This window comes from Eleutherodactylus coqui, chromosome 3, assembly GCF_035609145.1.
Source record: "Eleutherodactylus coqui strain aEleCoq1 chromosome 3, aEleCoq1.hap1, whole genome shotgun sequence".
Lineage (NCBI taxonomy): Eukaryota > Metazoa > Chordata > Amphibia > Anura > Eleutherodactylidae > Eleutherodactylus > Eleutherodactylus coqui.
In genome coordinates, this window is record NC_089839.1 from 317,079,425 (window position 1) to 317,106,525 (window position 27,101).

A 27,101-nucleotide genomic window follows, 5' to 3' on the forward strand; every position below is an offset into this window, starting at 1 on the left:
TGTACTCACTATTCTGCTGGTGGAGTCACTGTGTACATACATTACTTATCCTGTACTGCTCCTGAGTTACATCCTGTATTATACTCCAGAGCTGCACTCACTATTCTGCTGGTGGAGTCACTGTGTACATACATTACTTATCCTGTACTGCTCCTGAGTTACATCCTGTATTATACCCCAGAGCTGCACTCACTATTCTGCTGGTGGAGTCACTGTGTACATACATTACTTATCCTGTACTGATCCTGAGTTACATCCTGTATTATACTCCAGAGCTGCACTCACTATTCTGCTGGTGGAGTCCCTGTGTACATACATTACTTATCCTGTACTGATCCTGAGTTACATCCTGTATTATACCCCAGAGCTGCACTCACTATTCTGCTGGTGGAGTCACTGTGTACATACATTACTTATCCTGTACTGATCCTGAGTTACATCCTGTATTATACCCCAGAGCTGCACTCACTATTCTGCTGGTGGAGTCACTGTATACATACATTACTTATCCTGTACTGACCCTGAGTTACATCCTGTATTATACTCCAGAGCTGCACTCACTATTCTGCTGATGGAGTCACTGTGTACATTCATTACTTATCCTGTACTGCTCCTGAGTTACATCCTGTATTATACTCCAGAGCTGCACTCACTATGCTGCTGGTGCAGTCACTGTGTAGATACATTACTTATCCTGTACTGCTCCTGGGTTACATCCTGTATTATACCCCAGAGCTGCACTCACTATTCTGCTGGTGGAGTCACTGTGTACACACATTACTTATTCTGTACTGCTCCTGAGTTACATCCTGTATTATACTGCAGAGCTGCACTCACTATTCTGCTGGTGGAGTCACAGTATACATACATTACTTATCCTGTACTGATCCTGTGTTACATCCTGTATTATACTGCAGAGCTGCACTCACTATTCTGCTGGTGGAGTCACTGTGTACATACATTACTTATCCTGTACTGATCCTGAGTTACATCCTGTATTATACCCCAGAGCTGCACTCACTATTCTGCTGCTGCTGGAGTCACTGTGTACATACATTACTTATCCTGTACTGCTCCTGAGTTACATCCTGTATTATACTGCAGAGCTGCACTCACTATTCTGCTGGTGGAGTCACTGTGTACATACATTACTTATCCTGTATTATACCCCAGAGCTGCACTCACTGTTCTGCTGGTGGAGTCACTGTGTACATACATTACTTATCCTGTACTGCTCCTGAGTTACATCCTGTATTATACTCCAGAGCTGCACTCACTATTCTGCTGGTGGAGTCACTGTGTACATACATTACTTATCCTGTATTATACCCCAGAGCTGCACTCACTGTTCTGCTGGTGGAGTCACTGTGTACATACATTACTTATCCTGTACTGCTCCTGAGTTACATCCTGTATTATACTCCAGAGCTGCACTCACTATTCTGCTGGTGGAGTCACTGTGTACATACATTCCTTATCCTGTACTGATCCTGAGTTACATCCTGTATTATACCCCAGAGCTGCACTCACTATTCTGCTGGTGGAGTCACTGTGTACATACATTACTTATCCTGTACTGATCCTGAGTTGCATCCTATATTATACCCCAGAGCTGCACTCACTATTCTGCTGGTGGAGTCACTGTGTACATACATTCCTTATCCTGTACTGACCCCGAGTTACATCCTGTATTATACCCCAGAGCTGCACTCACTATTCTGCTGGTGGAGTCACTGTGTACATATAATGCTGTCCCTTCCTAGAACGGAGCGGCTCTGAACAAGCAGGTGCTGCCTGGTGATTTCAGCTCTGAAGCTGCACAATGTTTTATACAGGTGCTCTATAAAAAGCAAAATTCAGGCTTTAGAATTGTAAAAAAACAAAGAAAAAACAGCCCCCCAACAATGTGCCCCCCTCACACCCCTTAATGTGCCCCCCTCACACCCCTTAATGTGCCCCTCGGATCTGCTTTTGGTTGTTCTGGTGTGATTAACCCCTTGGTGTGCCCGCTGACTGCGGTGATGGATGTTTTTCCGGCGCGGCTCGTGACTCTCCCGTCGGATGTGCTCTGGACTGGAAAAGCCTCTTGTGAGAATTGTGCTGCCAGCTTTGGCAGCTGAGTGGGCGGCTGGCGCCGGGTCCAGGGCTCATTGTAATGGGGGGCCATGCCGCCTGTGACCTGAGATTAACCAGCTACATCACCCACCAACTCTAATTAAAGGGGGTCTTCCAGGTGACGTTTTAAAGGGGTGTTCACCCTACAGAGGGCACCCGCCTAATAAAGGGCAACCCTGACCCTCAACCTTCTGATGGCCCGAGCAGGGTGCATGATGGGAGTTGTATCCCCTTATATGAAGCTGGCCGAGATGTGGTGAGCGGCCCGTCCGCCGCAGGGATGTGGAAGCACGCCATTCTACACATCTCAGCCATGTTTGTCTGAATGGCCCTGCATCTCCATGGTAACCGCACTCACTGTTCTGTCTGTCTCGGAGATGTGCAGCTTGTTCATTGGACGGACCAAGTGTCAAAAATCGCCGCATTTCCTTTTTTCGTGCGAGGCTCATCTCTCATTTTTGTTTTTTCCTCCCCACTTTTAAAAAATCCCAAGTCTGTTCTTTTCCCATCGCGGAGCCCCCCCCCCCCCCCGCCCCGCTTCCGTCGCCCGCACCGCGCCAAACTTATTACCTTTTATTCTTTAATTGATGTAAAAATCAGTTTGTTTGTTTTTATCCCCCGGAGGGGCCAAGAGCTGCGGGGGTCTCACCGCTCCTGCAGTACCATGTAACGCCATGCCACAGTCCTCAGAAGGCCCCCTGCTGCCACGGCAACTGCACAGCACCCCGCGGCATTCCAAGCGTCAACAGCCGGGATCACTGGCACTGCGGAGCGGACAGTAGTGGGCCCCCACATGTATGGAGTGGGATCTACCACCTCCGGGACCCTGCAGCATAGAGAATGTATGAGGACGCTGCAGAACCTCTTTTATATAGCATTGTATTCCCAGGAGGCGGAGGGTGTAACGGACCGAAAGCCGGATCCGTCCGCAGCAGAGCAGCCGCCACAGTCTGGGGCGCAGTGTGACCCCATGAGCAACCCACCGTACCGCCATACAGCGCCTCAGCGGGTCAGACCAGCCGCGGACATCTGATGCGTTCCGGCAGGGTTCACAACGCAACTGTTGTGTGTAGCAGGATGATGGGAGTTGTAGTCCTTTCTTACAATGACACTAATCACATGACTGATCTCTTCCAGAACGGCGCGGTGCCTGGCGAGACCGCCAAGAGGGATGAGAACCTGAAGAGGGGAAACTGGGGCAACCAGATCGAGTTTGTGCTGACCAGCGTGGGCTACGCCGTTGGGCTAGGGAACGTCTGGAGGTTCCCCTACCTCTGCTACAGGAATGGGGGAGGTAAGTGACCCCAGGGTGACACACTGTACCGCCACACACCACCTCCAAGTGTAGTATATAGTATACAGAAGGTACGCCTGCCGTACAGCCCCCCCCCCCCCCACCCTGCATGAGATCGCGGGGAGCCGGGCGGGTGTCATGGCAGGCGCGGTCCTCCTGAAAGGCCCCAGTGCTGTTTACCACGCCGCCCCCGTGAGGTGGGCTGTCAGATTGCAGTATGACCTACTGCTGTGGCATCCCGTCCTACTGCAGGAGCGATCAGAGCCTCACATGTTGTGGTCCCCCAGGGGGGCTGACAGACAAGGTAAAAGGACCATGCGCAGCACAATGTGTGTCACCGCTAAGCCGAGCGGCGGCTGATAGTGCCTGCAGTGCTGCACTCACATAGGAGCTCCGTGTTTTCTGCCACGTGAGGTTCTCCAGTTCTGGGGTAATGTCATCCAATCTGCCGATACAATGAAGTGATTGTGCATCTATCCCGCATTCACTGTTACAGGCCGCGCTGACTGAACGCTATAAGGGCGGGTTTATGTAACCTATAGAGTATATTACAACGTGGCGGAAACACTGCGCCCCCAGCAGGAAGTTGTAACTAATCAGCTGGGCTTTTACAGGTCCTGGGAGAGACTCAATAACATAGTCAAAATCAGAAAAAAATCCATGTTTGGTATCGCTGCGTCCGTAAAAGTCCGATCTATCAAAGTAGCGCATTATTTACTGCACGGTGAGCGGCGGGAATGAAAGAAATACAATAAAAAATGATGGAAGTCATCTCTATTCCAAGATGGAAGGAATGCAAACTACGGGACGCCCCGCAAGAGATGAGCCCCGCACAACTATGGCGACGGAAAAGGAAAAATGTATTGTGCGCAGAGGACCTCGCGGCCGGGGTGGGGTGTAGAAAGTGGCGTTCTGCGAGGCTTCATAAGCTGGCGGAGGTGCAGGGGTCTCACACAGAAGGCGCCCAACAAGCTGCTCCTGGGGCTGCAGGAAGGCGAGCGTTCCCGGGGCGTCTTGTAAAGGACGTATCTCAGGCAGCGCTCCGAGTCATGTAGATCCCTACCTTATTATACCATTGGATAACGGCGATCACGTGACCAGAGAACGGCTCACCGGGCCCCCGCTGACATCTGCAGGCTGTCGGCTACCTTTGGAAAGGTCCGTGGCTGAAGATTTCGTCAGGGGACACCCCCAGGGGTCTTGGATAAGTAAGGATCCATAAGGGAAGATAAAAGCATAGAGCGCTTCCTGTCCGGGGGGGGGGGGGGGGGGGGACACCCTGCGGAGCTCATAATAAATCTGACAACCTTCATACATTTCCTACTCGCACGTAATTTCTTCATCTTCAAACACAAGGCACCGCGATGGGCACGGTCTCTACGCCGACGTGCACAAACCTAGGGTTAGGCTGGTGGGAATTAACCAACTAGAAGAATCCGATAAGCACATCTTCTAGTGGAGTCGTTACCGTGATGACATCATCTTCTGGTGGGTGGAGCTATAGAAGACGTGACTCTCCTTACAAGGCAGCTGAACTCCAATAAAATAGGAATGCAATTTCTATGTGATACGAGTTCCTCCCAGCGACGTTCCCCGACCTTACACTGAGAACCACTGGAAGGCATTATAGAAGATGTTTCACAAAACTGCCTCCACCAACAATCTGCTGGAATGGAGTAGTCATCATCCTCCGGCCCGGAAGGGAGGCAACCCAATGGGACAATACCTGAGCTGTTCAACTGAGCTGGCATTGGAAAAGAATGTGACCACCTATGTATTAGCTTTAAGAAATCTACTGCATCTACCCCATGTGGCCACTGCTCATTCTGCCCATATATTACCCCATGGACTGGATCTACCCCATGTGGCCACTGCTCATTCTGCCCATATATTACCCCATGGCCTGGATCTACCCCATGTGGCCACTGCTCATTCTGCCCATATATTACCCCATGGACTGGATCTACCCCATGTGGCCACTGCTCATTCTGCCCATATATTACCCCATGGCCTGGATCTACCCCATGTGGCCACTGCTCATTCTGCCCATATATTACCCCATGGACTGGATCTACCCCATGTGGCCACTGCTCATTCTGCCCATATTTTACCCCATGGACTGGATCTACCCCATGTGGCTACTGCTCATTCTGCCCATATATTACCCCATGGACTGCATCTACCCCATGTGGCCACTACTCATTCTGCCCATATATTACCCCATGGACTGCATCTACCCCATGTGGCCACTGCTCATTCTGCCCATATATTACCCCATGGACTGCATCTACCCCATGTGGCCACTACTCATTCTGCCCATATATTACCCCATGGACTGCATCTACCCCATGTGGCCACTACTCATTCTGCCCATAAATTACCCCATGGACTGGATCTACCCCATGTGGCCACTACTCATTCTGCCCATATATTACCCTATGGCCTGAATCTACCCCATGTGGCCACTGCTCATTCTACCCATATATTACCCCATGGACTGCATCTACCCCATGTGGCCACTGCTCAATCTGCCCATATATTACCCCATGGACTGGATCTACCACATGTGGCCACTGCTCATTCTGCCCATATATTACCCCATGGACTGGATCTACCCCATGTGGCCACTACTCATTCTGCCCATATATTACCCCATGGACTGGATCTTCCCCATGTGGCCACTGCTCATTCTGCCCATATATTACCCCATGGACTGGATCTACCCCATGTGGCCACTACTCATTCTGCCCATATTTTACCCTATGGACTGCATCTACCCCATGTGGCCACTGCTCATTGTGCCCATATATTACCCCATGGACTGGATCTACCCCATGTGGCCACTGCTCATTGTGCCCATATATTACCCCATGGACTGGATCTACCCAATGTGGCCACTGCTCATTCTGCCCATATATTACCCCATGGACTGGATCTACCCCATGTGGCCACTGCTCATTCTGCCCATATATTACCCCATGGACTGGATCTATCCCATTTGGCCACTACTCATTCTGCCCATATATTACCCCATGGACTGGATCTACCCCATGTGGCCACTACTCATTCTGCCCATATATTACCCCATGGACTGGATCTACCCCATGTGGCCACTACTCATTCTGCCCATATATTACCCCATGGACTGGATCTACCCCATGTGGCCACTGCTCATTCTGCCCATATATTACCCCATGGACTGGATCTACCCCATGTGGCCACTACTCATTCTGCCCATATTTTACCCCATGGACTGGATCTACCCCATGTGGCCACTGCTCATTCTGCCCATATATTACCCCATGGACTGCATCTACCCCATGTGGCCACTACTCATTCTGCCCATATATTACCCCATGGACTGCATCTACCCCATGTGGCCACTGCTCATTCTGCCCATATATTACCCCATGGACTGCATCTACCCCATGTGGCCACTACTCATTCTGCCCATATATTACCCCATGGACTGCATCTACCCCATGTGGCCACTACTCATTCTGCCCATAAATTACCCCATGAACTGGATCTACCCCATGTGGCCACTGCTCATTCTGCCCATATATTACCCCATGGACTGGATCTTCCCCATGTGGCCACTGCTCATTCTGCCCATATATTACCCCATGGACTAGATCTACCCCATGTGGCCACTGCTCATTCTGCCCATATATTACCCCATGGACTGGATCTACCCCATTTGGCCACTACTCATTCTGCCCATATATTACCCCATGGACTGGATCTACCCCATGTGGCCACTACTCATTCTGCCCATATATTACCCCATGGACTGGATCTACCCCATGTGGCCACTGCTCATTCTGCCCATATATTACCCCATGGACTGGATCTACCCCATGTGGCCACTACTCATTCTGCCCATATTTTACCCCATGGACTGGATCTACCCCATGTGGCTACTGCTCATTCTGCCCATATATTACCCCATGGACTGCATCTACCCCATGTGGCCACTACTCATTCTGCCCATATATTACCCCATGGACTGCATCTACCCCATGTGGCCACTGCTCATTCTGCCCATATATTACCCCATGGACTGCATCTACCCCATGTGGCCACTACTCATTCTGCCCATATATTACCCCATGGACTGCATCTACCCCATGTGGCCACTACTCATTCTGCCCATAAATTACCCCATGGACTGGATCTACCCCATGTGGCCACTGCTCATTCTGCCCATATATTACCCCATGGACTGGATCTTCCCCATGTGGCCACTGCTCATTCTGCCCATATATTACCCCATGGACTAGATCTACCCCATGTGGCCACTGCTCATTCTGCCCATATATTACCCCATGGACTAGATCTACCCCATGTGGCCACTGCTCATTCTGCCCATATATTACCCCATGGACTGCATCTACCCCATGTGGCCACTGCTAATTCTGCCCATATATTACCCCATGGCCTGAATCTACCCCATGTGGCCACTGCTCATTCTCCCCATATATTAACCCATGGACTGGATCTACCCCATGTGGCCACTGCTCATTCTGCCCATATATTACTCCATGGACTGGATCTACCCCATGTGGCCACTGCTCATTCTGCCCATATATTACCCCATGGACTGCATCTACCCCATGTGGCCACTGCTCATTCTGCCCATATATTACCCCTTGGACTGGATCTACCCCATGTGGCCACTGCTCATTCTGCCCATATATTACCCCATGGACTGCATCTACCACATGTGGCCACTGCTCATTGTACCCATATATTACCCTATGGCCTGAATCTACCCAATGTGGCTACTGCTCATTCTGCCCATATATTACCCCATGGACTGGATCTACCCCATGTGGCCACTGCTCATTCTGCCCATATATTACCCCATGGACTGGATCTACCCCATGTGGCCACTGCTCATTCTGCCCATATATTACCCCATGGACTGGATCTACCCCATGTGGCCACTACGCATTCTGCCCATATATTACCCCATGGACTGGATCTACCCCATGTGGCCACTACTCATTCTGCCCATATATTACCCCATGGACTGGATCCACCCCATGTGGCCACTACTCATTCTGCCCATATATTACCCCATGGACTGGATCTACCCCATGTGGCCACTGCTCATTCTGCCCATATATTACCCCATGAACTGGATCCACCCAATGTGGCCACTACTCATTCTGCCCATATATTACCCCATGGACTGGATCTACCCCATGTGGCCACTATGCATTCTGCCCATATATTACCCCATGGACTGGATCTACCCCATGTGGCCACTGCTCATTCTGCCCATATATTACCCCATGGTCTGCACCTACCCCATGTGGCCACTGCTCATTCTGCCCATATATTACTTCATGGACTGGATCTACCCCATGTGGCCACTGCTCATTCTGCCCATATATTACCCCATGGACTGCATCTACCACATGTGGCCACTACTCATTCTGCCCATATATTACCCCATGAACTGGATCCACCCAATGTGGCCACTACTCATTCTGCCCATATTTTACCCCATGGACTGGATCTACCCCATGTGGCCACTGCTCATTCTGCCCATATATTACCCCATGGCCTGAATCTACCCCATGTGGCCACTACTCATTCTGCCCATATATTACCCCATGGACTGGATCTACCCCATGTGGCCACTATGCATTCTGCCCATATATTACGCTATGGCCTGAATCTACCCCATGTGGCCACTGCTCATTCTGCCCATATATTACCCCATAGACTGGATCTACCCCATGTGGCCACTATGCATTCTGCCCATATATTACCCCATGGACTGCACCTACCCCATGTGGCCACTGCTCATTCTACCCATATATTACCCCATGGACTGGATCTACCCCATGTGGCCACTGCTCATTCTGCCCATATATTACCCCATGGACTGCATCTACCCCATGTGGCCACTACTCATTCTGCCCATATATTACCCCATGGACTGGATCTACCCCATGTGGCCACTATGCATTCTGCCCATATATTACTCTATGGCCTGAATCTACCCCATGTGGCCACTGCTCATTCTGCCCATATATTACCCCATAGACTGGATCTACCCCATGTGGCCACTATGCATTCTGCCCATATATTACCCCATGGACTGCATCTACCCCATGTGGCCACTACTCATTCTGCCCATATATTACCCCATGGACTGGATCTACCCCATGTGGCCACTATGCATTCTGCCCATATATTACCCTATGGCCTGAATCTACCCCATGTGGCCACTGCTCATTCTGCCCATATATTACCCCATAGACTGGATCTACCCCATGTGGCCACTATGCATTCTGCCCATATATTACCCCATGGACTGCACCTACCCCATGTGGCCACTGCTCATTCTACCCATATATTACCCCATGGACTGGATCTACCCCATGTGGCCACTGCTCATTCTGCCCATATATTACCCCATGGACTGCATCTACCCCATGTGGCCACTACTCATTCTGCCCATATATTACCCCATGGACTGGATCTACCCCATGTGGCCACTATGCATTCTGCCCATATATTACCCCATGGCCTGAATCTACCCCATGTGGCCACTGCTTATTCTGCCCATATATTACCCCATAGACTGGATCTACCCCATGTGGCCACTGCTCATTCTGCCCATATATTACCCCATGGACTGGATCTACCCCATGTGGCCACTGCTCATTCTGCCCATATATTACCCCATGGACTGGATCTACCCCATGTGGCCACTGCTCATTCTGCCCATATATTACCCCATGGACTGCATCTACCCCATGTGGCCACTACTCATTCTGCCCATATATTACCCCATGGACTGCATCTACCCCATGTGGCCACTGCTCATTCTGCTCATTCTGCCCATATATTACCCCATGGACTGGATCTTCCCCATGTGGCCACTGCTCATTCTGCCCATATATTACCCCATGGACTGGATCTACCCCATGTGGCCACTGCTCATTCTGCCCATATATTACCCCATGGACTGAATCTACCCCATGTGGCCACTGCTCATTCTGCCCATATATTACCCCATGAACTGGATCTCCCTGACTCCTGCGGCCTCGGTCACCGCTGGAATTGATGTATAATGTTCACTGAGAGATTATAATCCGGCAGTCTATATAGCCCCTCTAGTAACGGACACCAACACTTCCATCACTGCAGGCCGGGTGCCTATATTAGACGAGTAGCTGATATACCCGGCTTCGCCCGAGTTATATATATATATATATAGACTAGCTGATATACCCGGCTTCGCCCGAGTTATATATATATACTAGCTGATATACCCGGCTTCACCCGAGTTATATATATATAGACTAGCTGATATACCCGTCTTCGCCCGAGTTAATTTGGTCCTGGTGTTTATCTAGTGGTCACACGGAAATCTTCTGAAGTCGTGGTTACTTTAGAGATACTGAGGAAAAACATATGTTCACCATTTTGCATAGTTCTCTGCGTTACCCAGGAAACACCACGTGGAGGCAACCATGCGACGTTTCCTTTATATAAAATGACATCAGGAAGTGAGAGAATTAGATTACGTACATAAAATTTGGATGCTAATTCTTTTGCGCTTAGAATTGAATAATCGTGTTGGGACCCATTAGCTTTACCTATTTATGACACAATCAATGCTCGTGCCAAATTTCATGTTTCTATGACACCGGTAGTTGGAGAATTAGTGGCGAGTGAGTGAGTCAGTGAGTGAGTCAGTGAGTGAGTGAGTCAGTGAGTCAGTCAGTGAGTCAGTCAGTGAGTGAGTCAGTGAGTGAGTCAGTGAGTGAGTCAGTGAGTGAGTCAGTCAGTGAGTCAGTGAGTGAGTCAGTGAGTGAGTCAGTCAGTGAGTCAGTCAGTGAGTCAGTCAGTGAGTCAGTCAGTGAGTCAGTCAGTGAGTCAGTCAGTCAGTGAGTCAGTCAGTGAGTCAGTCAGTCAGTGAGTCAGTCAGTGAGTCAGTCAATGAGTCAGTCAGTGAGTCAGTCAGTCAGTGAGTCAGTCAGTCAGTCAGTGAGTGAGTGAGTCAGTGAGTCAGTCAGTCAGTGAGTCAGTCAGTGAGTGAGTCAGTCAGTCAGTCAGTCAGTCAGGGCTTTCGTCTTTATATATATATATAGATGGTCCTCCCGGCCGCCCAGCAATATATATCTAGTTCTCTGATAGACTCCGCATTTAGTTCAGCCACCTATTCCTTCATGTTACAGTGACTGTTTACATAAAGTAGATCATTTTATATTCTGCTTCGGGGTGTAACCATCGAGGCGCCTTCACACTGGCGAGCGCGATATCACATAGGCGCTCCTGCGAGGTCTGAGCTTCTGGTTGTCTTGTGCGATAGATGGAGATAGGAGTATCTAAAGTTAAAAATGCATCGCAGGTTGGTGCGTTGGGATGTGATAAACCAGGGGCGCCAAAGGGAAGCGGGCCAAAACTAAATAAATGACAGAATGGGAGGACATGGCACGATCTTCAAATCTCGCGAAGTCGCAGGACAGGAAACTGCATCAGCACTCTCCCGCTATCAGTTATATTATACGGCAGTGACATCACCGCTCTCCCGCTATCAGTTATATTATACAGCAGTGACATCACAGCTCTCCCGCTATCAGTTATATTATACAGCAGTGACATCACCGCTCTCCAGATATCAGTTATATTATACAGCAGTGACATCACCACTCTCCCGCTATCAGTTATATTATACAGCAGTGACATCACCGCTCTCCCGCTATCAGATATATTATACGGCAGTGACATCACCGCTCTCCAGATATCAGTTATATTATACAGCAGTGACATCACCACTCTCCCGCTATCAGTTATATTATACAGCAGTGACATCACCGCTCTCCCGCTATCAGATATATTATACAGCAGTGACATCACCGCTCTCCCGCTATCAGATATATTATACGGCAGTGACATCACCGCTCTCCTGCTATCAGTTATATTATACAGCAGTGACCTCACCGCTCTCCCGCTATCAGTTATATTATACAGCAGTGACATCACCGCTCTCCCGCTATCAGTTATATTATACAGCAGTGACATCACCGCTCTCCCACTATCAGTTATATTATACAGCAGTGACATCACCACTCTCCCGCTATCAGTTCTATTATACAGTAGTGACATCACAGCTCTCCCGCTATCAGTTATATTATACAGCAGTGACATCACGGCTCTCCCGCTATCAGTTATATTATACAGCAGTGACATCACCGCTCTCCAGCTATCAGTTATACAGCAGTGACATCACCGCTCTCCAGCTATCAGTTATATTATACAGCAGTGACATCACGGCTCTCCCGCTATCAGTTATATTATACAGTAGTGACATCACCGCTCTCCCGCTATCAGTTATACAGCAGTGACAACACCACTCTCCAGCTATCAGTTATATTATACAGCAGTGACATCACCACTCTCCAGCTATCAGTTATATTATACAGCAGTGACATCACCACTCTCCCGCTATCAGTTATATTATACAGCAGTGACATCACCACTCTCCCACTATCAGTTATATTATACAGCAGTGACATCACCACTCTCCCGCTATCAGTTCTATTATACAGTAGTGATATCACGGCTCTCCAGCTATCAGTTATATTATACAGCAGTGACATCACGGCTCTCCCGCTATCAGTTATATTATACAGTAGTGACATCACCGCTCTCCCGCTATCAGTTATATTATACTACAGTGACATCACCGCTCTCCAGCTATCAGTTATATTACACAGCAGTGACATCACCGCTCTCCCGCTATCAGTTATATTATACAGCAGTGACGTCACAGCTCTACTGCTATCAGTTATATTATACAGCAGTGACATCACCGCTCTCCCGCTATCAGTTATATTATACAGCAGTGACATCACCGCTCTCCAGCTATCAGTTATATTATACAGCAGTGACATCACCACTCTCCCGCTATGTTATATTATACAGCAGTGACATCGCCGCTCTACTGCTATCAGTTATATTATACAGCAGTGACATCACTGCTCTCCAGCTATGAGTTATATTATACAGCAGTGACATCACCGCTCTCCAGATATCAGTTATATTATACAGCGGTGACATCACCGCTCTCCCGCTATCAGTTATATTATACAACAGTGACATCACCGCTCTCCAGCTATCAGTTATATTATACAGCAGTGACATCACCGCTCTCCCGCTATCAGTTATATTATACAGCAGTGACATCACCGCTCACCAGCTATCAGTTATATCATACAGCAGTGACATCACCGCTCTCCAGCTATCAGTTATATTATACGGCAGTGACATCATCGCTCTCCAGCTATCAGTTATATTATACAGCAGTGACATCACCGCTCTCCAGCTATCAGTTATATTATACAGCAGTGACATCACCGCTCTCCCGCTATCAGTTATATTATACAGCAGTGACAGCACGGCTCTCCCGCTATCAGTTATATTATACAGCAGTAACATCACCGCTCTCCAGCTATCAGTTATATTATACAGCAGTGACATCACCGCTCTCCCGCTTTCAGTTATATTATACAGCAGTGACATCAGCGCTCTCCTGCTATCAGTTATATTATACAGCAGTGACATCACCGCTCTCCCGCTATCAGTTATATTATACAGCAGTGACCTCACCGCTCTCCAGCTATCAGTTATATTATACAGCAGTGACATCACCGCTCTCCCGCTATCAGTTATATTATACAGCAGTGACATCACCGCTCTCCCGCTATCAGTTATATTATACAGCAGTGACGTCACCGCTCTCCAGCTATCGGTTATATTATACAGCAGTGACATCACCGCTCTTCAGCTATCAGTTATATTATACAGCAGTGACATCACCGCTCTCCCGCTATCAGTTATATTATACAGCAGTGACATCACCACTCTCCTGCTATCAGTTATATTATACAGCAGTGACATCACCGCTCTCCCGCTATCAGTTATATTATACAGCAGTGACATCACCGCTCTCCCGCTTTCAGTTATATTATACAGCAGTGACATCACCGCTCTCCCGCTATCAGTTATATTATACAGCAGTGACATCACCGCTCTCCCGCTTTCAGTTATATTATACAGCAGTGACATCACCGCTCTCCAGCTATCAGTTATATTATACAGCAGTGACATCACCGCTCTCCAGCTATCAGTTATATTATACAGCAGTGACATCACCGCTCTCCAGCTATCAGTTATATTATACAGCAGTGACATCACCGCTCTCCCGCTGACTATTGGTGTCCGCCAGTAATTCCCCTCTCTTTGCTCCACAGGTGCCTTCATGTTCCCGTACTTCATCATGCTCGTGTTCTGCGGGATTCCGCTCTTTTTCATGGAGCTGTCATTCGGACAGTTCGCCAGTCAGGGATGTCTCGGGGTGTGGAGGGTGAGCCCCATGTTTAAAGGTATAGCAGATTGGGTATTTGGGGGAGTTTTTTTTCTTCGCACAGGTCACTTCCTGTCTGTTGCAGTTTGCTGCGCTTCCTATATGTTCCTGTATTATACTGTCTGCTCCTCGCTGTGTAATGTCCGTGGGGGCCGGGCTGCCGGCGTCTGTTTTCTGTGTCCATTACACGTCCGCCTTCTTGTGTTTGCCCCCGCAGGCGTGGGCTACGGGATGATGGTCGTCTCCACATACATTGGGATTTATTACAATGTGGTTATCTGCATCGCCTTCTATTACTTCTTTGCGTCTATGACGCGCGTCCTGCCCTGGACGTACTGTAATAACCCCTGGAACACGGCGAGCTGCGTTGGCGTCCTGAGCCCCTCCGCTAACGGCAGCGTCAACCTCACTTCCCATCGAGATGCCTTTGACCTCTCAGAGCTGCTAAACCAAACCGGGAAGAGGACGAGTCCCAGCGAGGAGTACTGGAGGTAAGCGAGGCGTCACGGAACAAGTCGCCACTTCTCACGCGGTGCAGCCGCCTCCGTGGTTCTCTGAAAGATTCCTGATAAGCAGACAGAACCTGTTACTTCCCACAGCTGAGGGTTTGTTACAATTGTATCCAACCTAGGCAATGCTCTGTGATAAACTCTTGGGCAGGAGGGCTGTCTGGACTAGACACAGCTGTAACAAACCTTCAGCTCTAGGAATCATGGGGGGTTTTCAGTCCCTGGATGTTCCAATTCACTGACAGCAAGCATAGATCTTGCAAATAGTGAAGAATTGAAACACAAGGGGGGTTTATCACTAGCTGCGTGCCAGACAAGTGGTGGAAGAAAGGCGCAACTTTTGGCACAGTCTGTTTTGCAGTAAAAGGCGTAACTTTTTTTCCTTTTGCACTGCGTTTGCCACTTTTCAGAAAAGCTGGAGTAGCAGAGTGAGAGGGCGCGGCAAACCTGCGCTGGCCAGATGCGCCTAAGTTATTGAAATGCATGAGCATCTTACTCCGCGCCAATGTGCTCAGGACTGGAGCATGGAATCGCGCCCGCGAGTCGCACGGAAGCAAGGTACTGTTGTATCTTGTCACCACCAGATGTGATGGGTTTGACAGGCCTTAGATAGAGGAGCGCCCCTAGCTCCCGATTGGCTGCATTGTTGTATGGACTGCACAACTCTGAGCCCGAGAGCAGCGTGGAAAAAGCTAGAGGTTGAGTGAAGACAGCGCCTAAAACCCGACGTGGGATGGAGGTGTGAGCCGGCGGTGAGCTGCATCGATCGATGCATCATACCAATTGCAGGCCGGAGGCGAAAGTACAGACAGGAGGCCGGGGTGGGAGACTGAACGCTGGGCCGTGCGTGGACACATGCCAGTGTAACACCCCAATGCACTCACAGTTGTTATGGCCAGAGGCCTTTTGTTGTCACGGTGACGCCACATTCTAGTAGGACTCTCCGGATGATGACGCAGAAATAATGGAGACAAGTCCAGTATAGCTTAGTAAACTGAGAGTGAGCAGTTTTACTAACTTTGGTATTGGTAAACAACAGGTTAACTTTGCAACTTCCTGTGGAGGCTTTATCTGCGGTGAGCAGGGATGGGATACAAGACAGGCAGGATACAATAGGACGGATTTGATGAATCGCTGGTTTCCAACGCTCTCTCTATTATTTAGCTGAAGACTGATTCACTACACCAGTGATGGCGAACCTCTTAGAGACCGAGTGCCCAAACTGCAACCCACATATTTATGGCAAAGGGCCAACGCGTCAGGGGGCGAGGTTTATCACGGCGTATGATTTTAGCACCCTGTCTATTTTGAAACAGCGCTGCCCATTTCCGCCATATGTAAACATACCACAGCGGCCCCAGGGATAACAGTGACCCTCCCCACAGCGGCCCCAGGGATAACAGTGACCCTCCCCACAGCGGCCCCAGGGATAACAGTGACCCTCCCCACAGCGGCCCCAGGGATAACAGTGACCCTCCCCACAGCGGCCCCAGGGATAACAGTGACCCTCCCCACAGCGGCCCCAGGGATAACAGTGACCCTCCCCACAGCGGCCCCAGGGATAACAGTGACCCTCCCCACAGCGGCCCCAGGGATAACAGTGACCCTCCCCACAGCGGCCCCAGGGATAACAGTGACCCTCCCCACAGCGGCCCCAGGGATAACAGTGACCCTCCCCACAGCGGCCCCAGGGATAACAGTGACCCTCCCCACAGCGGCCCCAGGGATAACAGTGACCCTCCCCACAGCGGCCCCAGGGATAACAGGGACCCTCCCCACAGCGGCCCCAGGGATAACAGGGACCCTCCCCACAGCGGCCCCAGGGATAACAGGGACCCTCCCCACAGCGGCCCCAGGGATAACAGGGACCCTCCCCACAGCGGCCCCAGGGATAACAGGGACCCTCCCCACAGCGGCCCCTGGGATAACAGTGACCCTCCCCACAGCGGCCCCTGGGATAACAGTGACCCTCCCCACAGCGGCCCCTGGGATAACAGTGACCCTCCCCACAGCGGCCCCAGGGATAACAGTGACCCTCCCCACAGCGGCCCCAGGGATAACAGTGACCCTCCCCACAGCGGCCCCAGGGATAACAGTGACCCTCCCCACAGCGGCCCCAGGGATAAAAGAGACCCTCCCCACAGCGGCCCCAGGGATAACAGTGACCCTCCCCACAGCGGCCCCAGGGATAACAGTGACCCTCCCCACAGCGGCCCCAGGGATAACAGTGACCCTCCCCACAGCGGCCCCAGGGATAACAGTGACCCTCCCCACAGCGGCCCCAGGGATAACAGTGACCCTCCCCACAGCGGCCCCAGGGATAACAGTGACCCTCCCCACAGCGGCCCCAGGGATAACAGTGACCCTCCCCACAGCGGCCCCAGGGATAACAGTGACCCTCCCCACAGCGGCCCCAGGGATAACAGTGACCCTCCCCACAGCGGCCCCAGGGATAACAGTGACCCTCCCCACAGCGGCCCCAGGGATAACAGTGACCCTCCCCACAGCGGCCCCAGGGATAACAGGGACCCTCCCCACAGCGGCCCCAGGGATAACAGGGACCCTCCCCACAGCGGCCCCAGGGATAACAGGGACCCTCCCCACAGCGGCCCCAGGGATAACAGGGACCCTCCCCACAGCGGCCCCAGGGATAACAGGGACCCTCCCCACAGCGGCCCCTGGGATAACAGTGACCCTCCCCACAGCGGCCCCTGGGATAACAGTGACCCTCCCCACAGCGGCCCCTGGGATAACAGTGACCCTCCCCACAGCGGCCCCAGGGATAACAGTGACCCTCCCCACAGCGGCCCCAGGGATAACAGTGACCCTCCCCACAGCGGCCCCAGGGATAACAGTGACCCTCCCCACAGCGGCCCCAGGGATAACAGTGACCCTCCCCACAGCGGCCCCAGGGATAACAGTGACCCTCCCCACAGCGGCCCCAGGGATAACAGTGACCCTCCCCACAGCGGCCCCAGGGATAACAGTGACCCTCCCCACAGCGGCCCCAGGGATAACAGTGACCCTCCCCACAGCGGCCCCAGGGATAACAGTGACCCTCCCCACAGCGGCCCCAGGGATAACAGTGACCCTCCCCACAGCGGCCCCAGGGATAACAGTGACCCTCCCCACAGCGGCCCCAGGGATAACAGTGACCCTCCCCACAGCGGCCCCAGGGATAACAGTGACCCTCCCCACAGCGGCCCCAGGGATAACAGTGACCCTCCCCACAGCGGCCCCAGGGATAACAGTGACCCTCCCCACAGCGGCCCCAGGGATAACAGTGACCCTCCCCACAGCGGCCCCTATGATAACAGTGACCCTCCCCACAGCAGTCCTAGGGATAACAGTGACCCTCCCCACAGCAGTCCTAGGGATAACAGTGACCCTCCCCATAGCGGCCCCTGGGATAACAGTGACCCTCCCCACAGCGGCCCCTGGGATAACAGTGACCCTCCCCACAGCGGCCCCAGGGATAACAGTGACCCTCCCCACAGCGGCCCCAGGGATAACAGTGACCCTCCCCACAGCGGCCCCAGGGATAACAGTGACCCTCCCCACAGCGGCCCCAGGGATAACAGTGACCCTCCCCACAGCGGCCCCAGGGATAACAGTGACCCTCCCCACAGCGGCCCCAGGGATAACAGTGACCCTCCCCACAGCGGCCCCAGGGATAACAGTGACCCTCCCCACAGCGGCCCCAGGGATAACAGTGACCCTCCCCACAGCGGCCCCAGGGATAACAGTGACCCTCCCCACAGCGGCCCCAGGGATAACAGTGACCCTCCCCACAGCGGCCCCAGGGATAACAGGGACCCTCCCCACAGCGGCCCCAGGGATAACAGGGACCCTCCCCACAGCGGCCCCAGGGATAACAGGGACCCTCCCCACAGCGGCCCCAGGGATAACAGGGACCCTCCCCACAGCGGCCCCTGGGATAACAGTGACCCTCCCCACAGCGGCCCCTGGGATAACAGTGACCCTCCCCACAGCGGCCCCTGGGATAACAGTGACCCTCCCCACAGCGGCCCCAGGGATAACAGTGACCCTCCCCACAGCGGCCCCAGGGATAACAGTGACCCTCCCCACAGCGGCCCCAGGGATAACAGTGACCCTCCCCACAGCGGCCCCAGGGATAACAGTGACCCTCCCCACAGCGGCCCCAGGGATAACAGTGACCCTCCCCACAGCGGCCCCAGGGATAACAGTGACCCTCCCCACAGCGGCCCCAGGGATAACAGTGACCCTCCCCACAGCGGCCCCAGGGATAACAGTGACCCTCCCCACAGCGGCCCCAGGGATAACAGTGACCCTCCCCACAGCGGCCCCAGGGATAACAGTGACCCTCCCCACAGCGGCCCCAGGGATAACAGTGACCCTCCCCACAGCGGCCCCAGGGATAACAGTGACCCTCCCCACAGCGGCCCCAGGGATAACAGTGACCCTCCCCACAGCGGCCCCTGGGATAACAGTGACCCTCCCCACAGCGGCCCCTGGGATAACAGTGACCCTCCCCACAGCGGCCCCAGGGATAACAGTGACCCTCCCCACAGCGGCCCCAGGGATAACAGTGACCCTCCCCACAGCGGCCCCAGGGATAACAGTGACCCTCCCCACAGCGGCCCCAGGGATAACAGTGACCCTCCCCACAGCGGCCCCAGGGATAAAAGAGACCCTCCCCACAGCGGCCCCAGGGATAAAAGTGACCCTCCCCACAGCGGCCCCAGGGATAAAAGTGACCCTCCCCACAGCGGCCCCAGGGATAACAGTGACCCTCCCCACAGCGGCCCCAGGGATAACAGTGACCCTCCCCACAGCGGCCCCAGGGATAACAGTGACCCTCCCCACAGCGGCCCCAGGGATAACAGTGACCCTCCCCACAGCGGCCCCAGGGATAACAGTGACCCTCCCCACAGCGGCCCCAGGGATAACAGTGACCCTCCCCACAGCGGCCCCAGGGATAACAGTGACCCTCCCCACAGCGGCCCCAGGGATAACAGTGACCCTCCCCACAGCGGCCCCAGGGATAACAGTGACCCTCCCCACAGCGGCCCCAGGGATAACAGTGACCCTCCCCACAGCGGCCCCAGGGATAACAGTGACCCTCCCCACAGCGGCCCCAGGGATAACAGTGACCCTCCCCACAGCGGCCCCAGGGATAACAGTGACCCTCCCCACAGCGGTCCCAAGGATAACAGTGACCCTCCCCACAGCGGCCCCAGGGATAACAGCGAGATCCCACAGCAGCCGCCAGCAGAGAGGGCCTTGCATGCCGCCTCTGGCACGCGTGCCATAGGTTTGCCACCACTGCACTAGACCATTTTCCCAACTAGTGAAGTTAGATGAACAGATTGGAGTTTGCTTTAACTAACGGTGTACTTGTGAAGCAGAGACCAGTGACTACGTGCCGATCCTGGCTTAGTTTCACCTGGTAATTGTTTGATGTAGATGCACCTCGGAAAGGGTCTGCTGGAACTCTGATGTAGAATCACAAGGGAGCGGGTTGTCCGCCGCACTCTACCTCGGCTGAGAATAATTACTCCTCCTTGCCAACTACGGGAGCTGCCACCTCCTCCTCACTCTCTCTGGCGGAGTCTGCTAACTGCTCTGCGTCACCTCCTTATATCACCTCTCTCACTCCCCGCCCACTTACATAGGGAATTGTATGTTTGCTTCCCGCCCCTTGGGCTCTGCACCAGTGAGATTAAACCTGTCAGCCAATGAGAGGCCAGCTGACGTCAGTGATGAGCTCTAGCTTAGAGCAGAAGAGGGAGACACAGGGTCCCTCCCACAGACGGCACCTTCTGTATCCAGGGACGGCATACTGACAGGTGAGACAGGACAGGTATGCTGCTAGTGTTCTGTAGTGCCCGCTGGGCCACTACACCAGCCCCCCAGGGACTGTGACAGCCGGGCCGCTGGTGAAGATGTGAGGCCGCCGGGGACTACGGTGACAGTGGAGCTGGTAGCCCGGCGGACAGCATGTTCCGAACACTTACAGCAGCGGCCCCGGGAGGGCAGATGGCAGCGGGACACTCACAGCGCTGCGGTCGGCAGAGGGGACAATGGAGAGCGACGGAGTGTCACTGCCCCGGCGCTCTGCCTTCTCCCGTTCCTACTCCTGCGCAGTGGAGCTGTGGGAGGGAGCTGAGTTACAGCGCTCCCCATTGTCATTGTCCTCCCTGCCGCACTAACAGCCAATCGGGAGCTAGGGGGGGCATTCACTCCACCAAAGCCCGGTCAGCCCCTAGCTTCTGGTGGCGTCAAGGTACAACAGTACCCGGAAACAGAAGCTATTATTTACAATGTGTCTATTTACAGCTCATCCATTATTGTCCATGGGAGAAGAAAATGGCGCAGCGCTCGCACGTCAGCAATGTATTTTCCTCATAAAACGCAACAGTCACATAGAAAATCGCATGTTTAAAGCTGATATCGGTCGCCATCGCACTCGCCTGCGTGAATCCAGCCACAACGTCGCCATGACAGAGCTTTATTTACATGGGACTGCCAAGCCCTTTCACAGTCTCGTGGCATTGACTCACGGGCAGCAGATTCTGCAGTGTGACAAGCGGTGTTGGCGCAGCGGTTTATGTTACGCCGCCTGCACTCGCTTCCTCGTATTGTGCCCTGGGTCTCACCAGCTGAATGGCCATTGTGTCACTGCGCTGATTGGCTGGCGCCGCGCTCCGAAGGGAATTTCTGTTTATAGATATCCTGATGGAGCCTCCTGGGAGTTGTAGTGCTCCGCGAGGCTGACAATGTTGGGGGCGATAGTACTGCTGACAATGCAGGGCAGGGAACACGGCGAGACCCCCAGACCGGCCGCGGGGCACGCAGGAAGTGGCAGCCTCCAGGCATTGTCTATGTGCCTCACACTTCATAGACTCTCATGAGGGAACCCCCAAATACAGGCAGCCCCCCGAAAATCTCAGTCCTGCTATATCCTATTCAGCAGAGCGACAACCGACGTACCGGACCTCACAGCTGCACTACAGGTTGTCACCCGTCCCCCACAAGGGTTGTGACCTCGCTTCCCTGCCGTCCTGCACCCTACCAATATGGCGGCCATTAGAGTACAGCGCAGACACTGACCTCACGTCTCACACTGTTCCAGGCGTTATGTGCTGAGGTTGTCGGATGACATCGGGAACTTTGGGGAGCTGCGGCTGCCGATTCTGGGGTGTCTGGGACTGTCCTGGGTGGTCGTGTTCCTCTGTCTCATCAGAGGCGTCAAATCCTCCGGAAAGGTGAGATAATTGTTGCCCGTCGTACCGCTCCAAACCTACTCCATGCACAACATTACTCTTCCCTTCTGCGCCTCATATCCCCCACCCTACGCCTCATACCTCCCCTCCTGCGCCTCATACCCCCCCTCCAGCGCCTCACACCTCCCCCCCTGCCCCTCATACCTCCCCTCCAGCGCCTCAGACCTCCACACCTACACCTCATACCTCCCCTCCTGCGCCTCATACGTCCCCCCCTGCGCCTCACACCTTCCCCCCCTGCGCCTCACACCTTCCCCTCCTGCGCCTCAGACCTCCTTTCCTGGGCCTCAGACCTCCTTTCCTGGGCCTCAGACCTCCCCACCTACACCTCATACCTCCCCCCCCTGCGCCTCACACCTCCCCCCCGCGCCTCATACCTCCCCTCCTGCGCCTCAGACCTCCACACCTACACCTCATACCTCCCCTCCTGCGCCTCATACGTCCCCCCCTGCGCCTCACACCTTCCTCCCCTGCGCCTCACACCTTCCCCTCCTGCGCCTCAGACCTCCTTTCCTGGGCCTCAGACCTCCTTTCCTGGGCCTCAGACCTCCCCTCCTGCGCCTCACACTTTCCCCCCCTGCGCCTCATACCTCCCCTCCTGCGCCTCAGACCTCCCCACCTACACCTCATACCTCCCCTCCTGCGCCTCATACCTCCCCACTTACACCTCACACCTCCCCCCCCCCTGCGCCTCACACCTTCCCCCCCCCTGCACCTCATACCTGCCCCCCTACGCCTCATACCTTCCCTCCTGCGCCTCACACCTTCCCCCCCCTGCGCCTCATACCTCCCCTCCTGCACCTCAGACCTCCTTTCCTGGGCCTCAGACCTCCCCACCTACACCTCATACCTCCTTTCCTGGGCCTCAGACCTCCCCTCCTGGGCCTCAGACCTCCCCACCTACACCTCATACCTCCCCCCCTGCGCCTCACACCTTCCCCCCCCCCCGTGCCTCATACCTCCCCTCCTGCGCCTCAGACCTCCCCACCTACACCTCATACCTCCCCTCCTGCGCCTCATACGTCCCCACCTACGCCTCACACCTTCCCCCCCTGTGCCTCACACTTTCCCCCCCTGCGCCTCACACCTTCTCCTCCTGCGCCTCATACCTCCCCTCCTGCGCCTCACACCTTCCCTCCAGCGCCTCAGACCTCCTTTCCTGGGCCTCAGACCTCCCCACCTACACCTCATACCTCCCCTTCTGCGCCTCATACCTCCCCTCCTGCCCCTCAGACCTCCTTTCCTGGGCCTCAGACCTCCCCACCTACACCTCATACCTCCCCTCCTGCGCCTCACACTTTCCCCCCCTGAGCCTCATACCTCCCCTCCTGCGCCTCAGACCTCCCCACCTACACCTCATACCTCCCCTCCTGCACCTCATACCTCCCCACTTACACCTCACACCTCCCCCCCCTGCGCCTCACAGCTTCCCCCCCCTGCGCCTCATACCTGCCCCCCTACGCCTCATACCTTCCCTCCTGCGCCTCATACCTCCCCTCCTACGCCTCATTCCCTTATAGACTGGTGGAGTTAGAAGGGCCCTCCGTGGTTATCTGGTCCTCCCGGGTCATCGGGTCCCCTGGGGTCATGTGGCCCAACCCCCTGCTCAGTGCAGGATTCACTACATCATTCCATTGAATCAGAACTCCCCACCTCCCGTGGCAACCTGTTCCACTCATTGATCCCCCTCACTGTCTAATATCTAATCTGTGTCTCCTCCCTTTCAGTTTCATCCCATTGCTTCTGGTCTTTCCTTGTACAGATGAGAATAGGGCTGATCCCTCTGCACTGTGACAGCCCTTCAGATATTTGTAGGCAGCTATTAAGTCTCCTCTCAGCCTTCTCTTCTGCTAAACATTCCCAGATCCTTTAACCGCTCCTCATAGGACATGATTTGCAGACCGCTCACCATCTTGGTAACTCTTCTCTGAACTTGCTCCAGTTTGTCTATGTCTGTTATAAAGTGGGGTGCCCAGAACTGGACCCAGTATTCCAGATGAGGTCTGACTAAGGAAGAGTAGAGGGGATAATGACGTCACGTGATCTAGACTCTATGCTTCTCTTAATACATCCCAGAATTGTGTTTGCCTTTTTGGCTGCTGCATCACATTGTTGACTCATGTTCAGTCTATCATCTATTAGTATACCCAAGTCTTTTTCACATGTGCTGCTGCTTAGCCCAATTCCTCCCATTCTGTATGCGCTTTCTTCATTTTTCTTGCCCAGATGTAGCATTTCTCCTTGTTAAATACCATTCTGTTAGTCGCCGACCACTGTTCAAGCTTTTCTAGATCTTTTTGAATCCTCTCTCTCCCTCTTTCCTAGTGTTAGCTATCCCTCCTAGCTTTGTGTCATCGGCAAATTTGATCAGTTTCCCACAATTCCCTCCTCCAGATCATTTATAACAATGTTGACCAACACTGGGCCCAGGACAGAGCCTTGTGGTCCCACTTAATACATTCTCCTACTTGGATGTGCAGCCATTTATGACCCCTCTTTGAGTACGATCACTCAGCCAGTTGTGAATCCACCTAACAGTTGCCTTGTCAATCCCAGATTTGGTCATTTTTTCAATAAGTCTGGTATGAGATACTTTGTCAAATGCTTTACTAAAGGTCAAGATATACTATATCCACCGCATTTCCCTGATCAACCCAGTTGGTGATTCTGTCATAGAAGGACATTAGATTGGTCTGGCCTGACTTGTTTGTTACAGACCCATGCTGGCTCTGGTTAATTACTCCATTCTCATCCAAGTACTTGCATACATGCTGTTTAATAATCTGTTCAGAGATCTTTCCTAGTATAGAAGTCAGGCTCACAGGCCTGTAGTTTCTTGGATCCACCTTCTTCCCTGTTTTGAAGATAGGTACAACATTTGCCCTTTTCCAACCTTCTGGGACTTCTCCTGTTCTCCAGGAATTCTCACAGATAATGGCGAGTGGTTCAGCAATTACCTCCACTGCTTCCTTTAGTATCCTAGGACGTAATTCATCTGGACCTTGAGACTTGAATTCATTTAAGTTAGCTAAGTTTTCCCTCACCATTAGAGATGAGCGAGCATGCTCAGATTAGTCAGTTACTTGAGCGAGCCTTGCTCTTCTCGAGTAACTGCATTCTTGTACGAGCGTGCTCGAGGGGGCGGCGGGGGATAGCGGAGGGTAGCAGGGGAGAGAATGAGAGAAATCTCTCTTCTCCCGCTACCCCCCGCCGCCTCCCCCGAGCACGCTCGGACAAGAATGCAGTTACTCGAGAAGAGCAAGGCTCGCTCAAGTAACTGACATCCAAGCGTGCTCGCTCATCTCTACTCTCTGCTACCTCAAACCTGCGCCTCTCTGCTACCTTTTCGGCGCCTCAGACCTCCCTTACTTCTGCACCTCATACCTTCCTCACTGCTGGACGTCATACCTCCTTCCCTGTGCCTTGTACCTCCTTTCCTGTGCCTCATACCTACCTTACTCCTGCGCCTCATTCCTCCCTTACTCCTGCACCTCATTTCTCCCTTACTCCTGCGCATCATACCTTTCTCACTGCTGGATACATACCTCCTTTCCTGCGCCTCGTACCTTCCCTCCTGCACCTTATACCTCCTTTCCTGTGCATCAGACGTCCTTACCTGCACCCTCATACCTCCCTTACTCCTGCACCTCATTCCCCCTTTCCTGTGCCTCATTCCTCCTTTCCTGTGCATCAGACCTCCCCTTCTGTGCCTAGTTCCTCCCATACTCCTGTGCCTAATACCTCTCTTACTCCTGTACCTCATACATTTCTCACTGCTGCACCTCATACCTCCTTTCCTGTGCATCAGACTTCCTTAACTGCACCCCATACCTTCCTCACCGCTGGACATCATACCTCCTTTCCTGTGCCTCAGACCTCCCGTACTCCTGGCCTTAGACCTCCCTTACTCCTTCGCCTCAGACCTCCCTTACTCCTTTGCCTCAGACCTCCCTTACTCCTTCGCCTCAGACCTCCCTTACTCCTTCGCCTCAGACCTCCCTTACTCCTTCGCCTCAGACCTCCCTTACTCCTTCGCCTCAGACCTCCCTTACTCCTTCGCCTCAGACCTCCCTTACCCCTTCGTCTCTGACCTCCCTTCCTCCTGCGCCTCTGACCTCCCTTCCTCCTGCGCCTCTGACCTCCCTTCCTCCTGCGCCTCTGACCTCCCTTACTCCTGCGCCTCTGACCTCCCTTACTCCTGCGCCTCTGACCTCCCTTACTCCTGCGCCTCTGACCTCCCTTACTCTTGTGCCCCATCCCCCCCCCATCCTTGACCTTCTCTCTCCTTGCAGGTGGTTTACTTCACAGCCACTTTCCCGTACGTGGTGCTCACCATCCTCTTCATCCGTGGGATCACCCTGGAGGGGGCCGTGGATGGCATCATGTATTACCTGACCCCACAGTGGGACAAGATCCTGGATGCCAAGGTGAGTGCTTCAAGTATTGTGCCATGGTGACCCTCAAAGGTAGCTGCTGGGGGATGTTGTTCATCTGACTGGATGTAAAAGCCTCCGTCACAA

The 27,101-nt window shown here is 53.2% G+C and overlaps 1 protein-coding gene across 6 annotated transcripts in view; it reads left to right on the forward strand.

The window, feature by feature from the left end:
- Nucleotides 1–27,101, forward strand: part of SLC6A9 (solute carrier family 6 member 9) — a 163,011-nt gene that overhangs the window by 124,841 nt on the left and 11,069 nt on the right. For all 6 annotated transcript variants that reach the window (XM_066598020.1, XM_066598021.1, XM_066598022.1 and 3 more), the window contains 5 exons: nt 3,253–3,409; nt 14,692–14,823; nt 15,022–15,295; nt 22,431–22,563; nt 26,874–27,008. In XM_066598020.1, the coding sequence (XP_066454117.1) occupies nt 3,253–3,409; nt 14,692–14,823; nt 15,022–15,295; nt 22,431–22,563; nt 26,874–27,008 (831 nt within the window). The remainder of the gene's footprint in view (nt 1–3,252; nt 3,410–14,691; nt 14,824–15,021; nt 15,296–22,430; nt 22,564–26,873; nt 27,009–27,101) is intronic.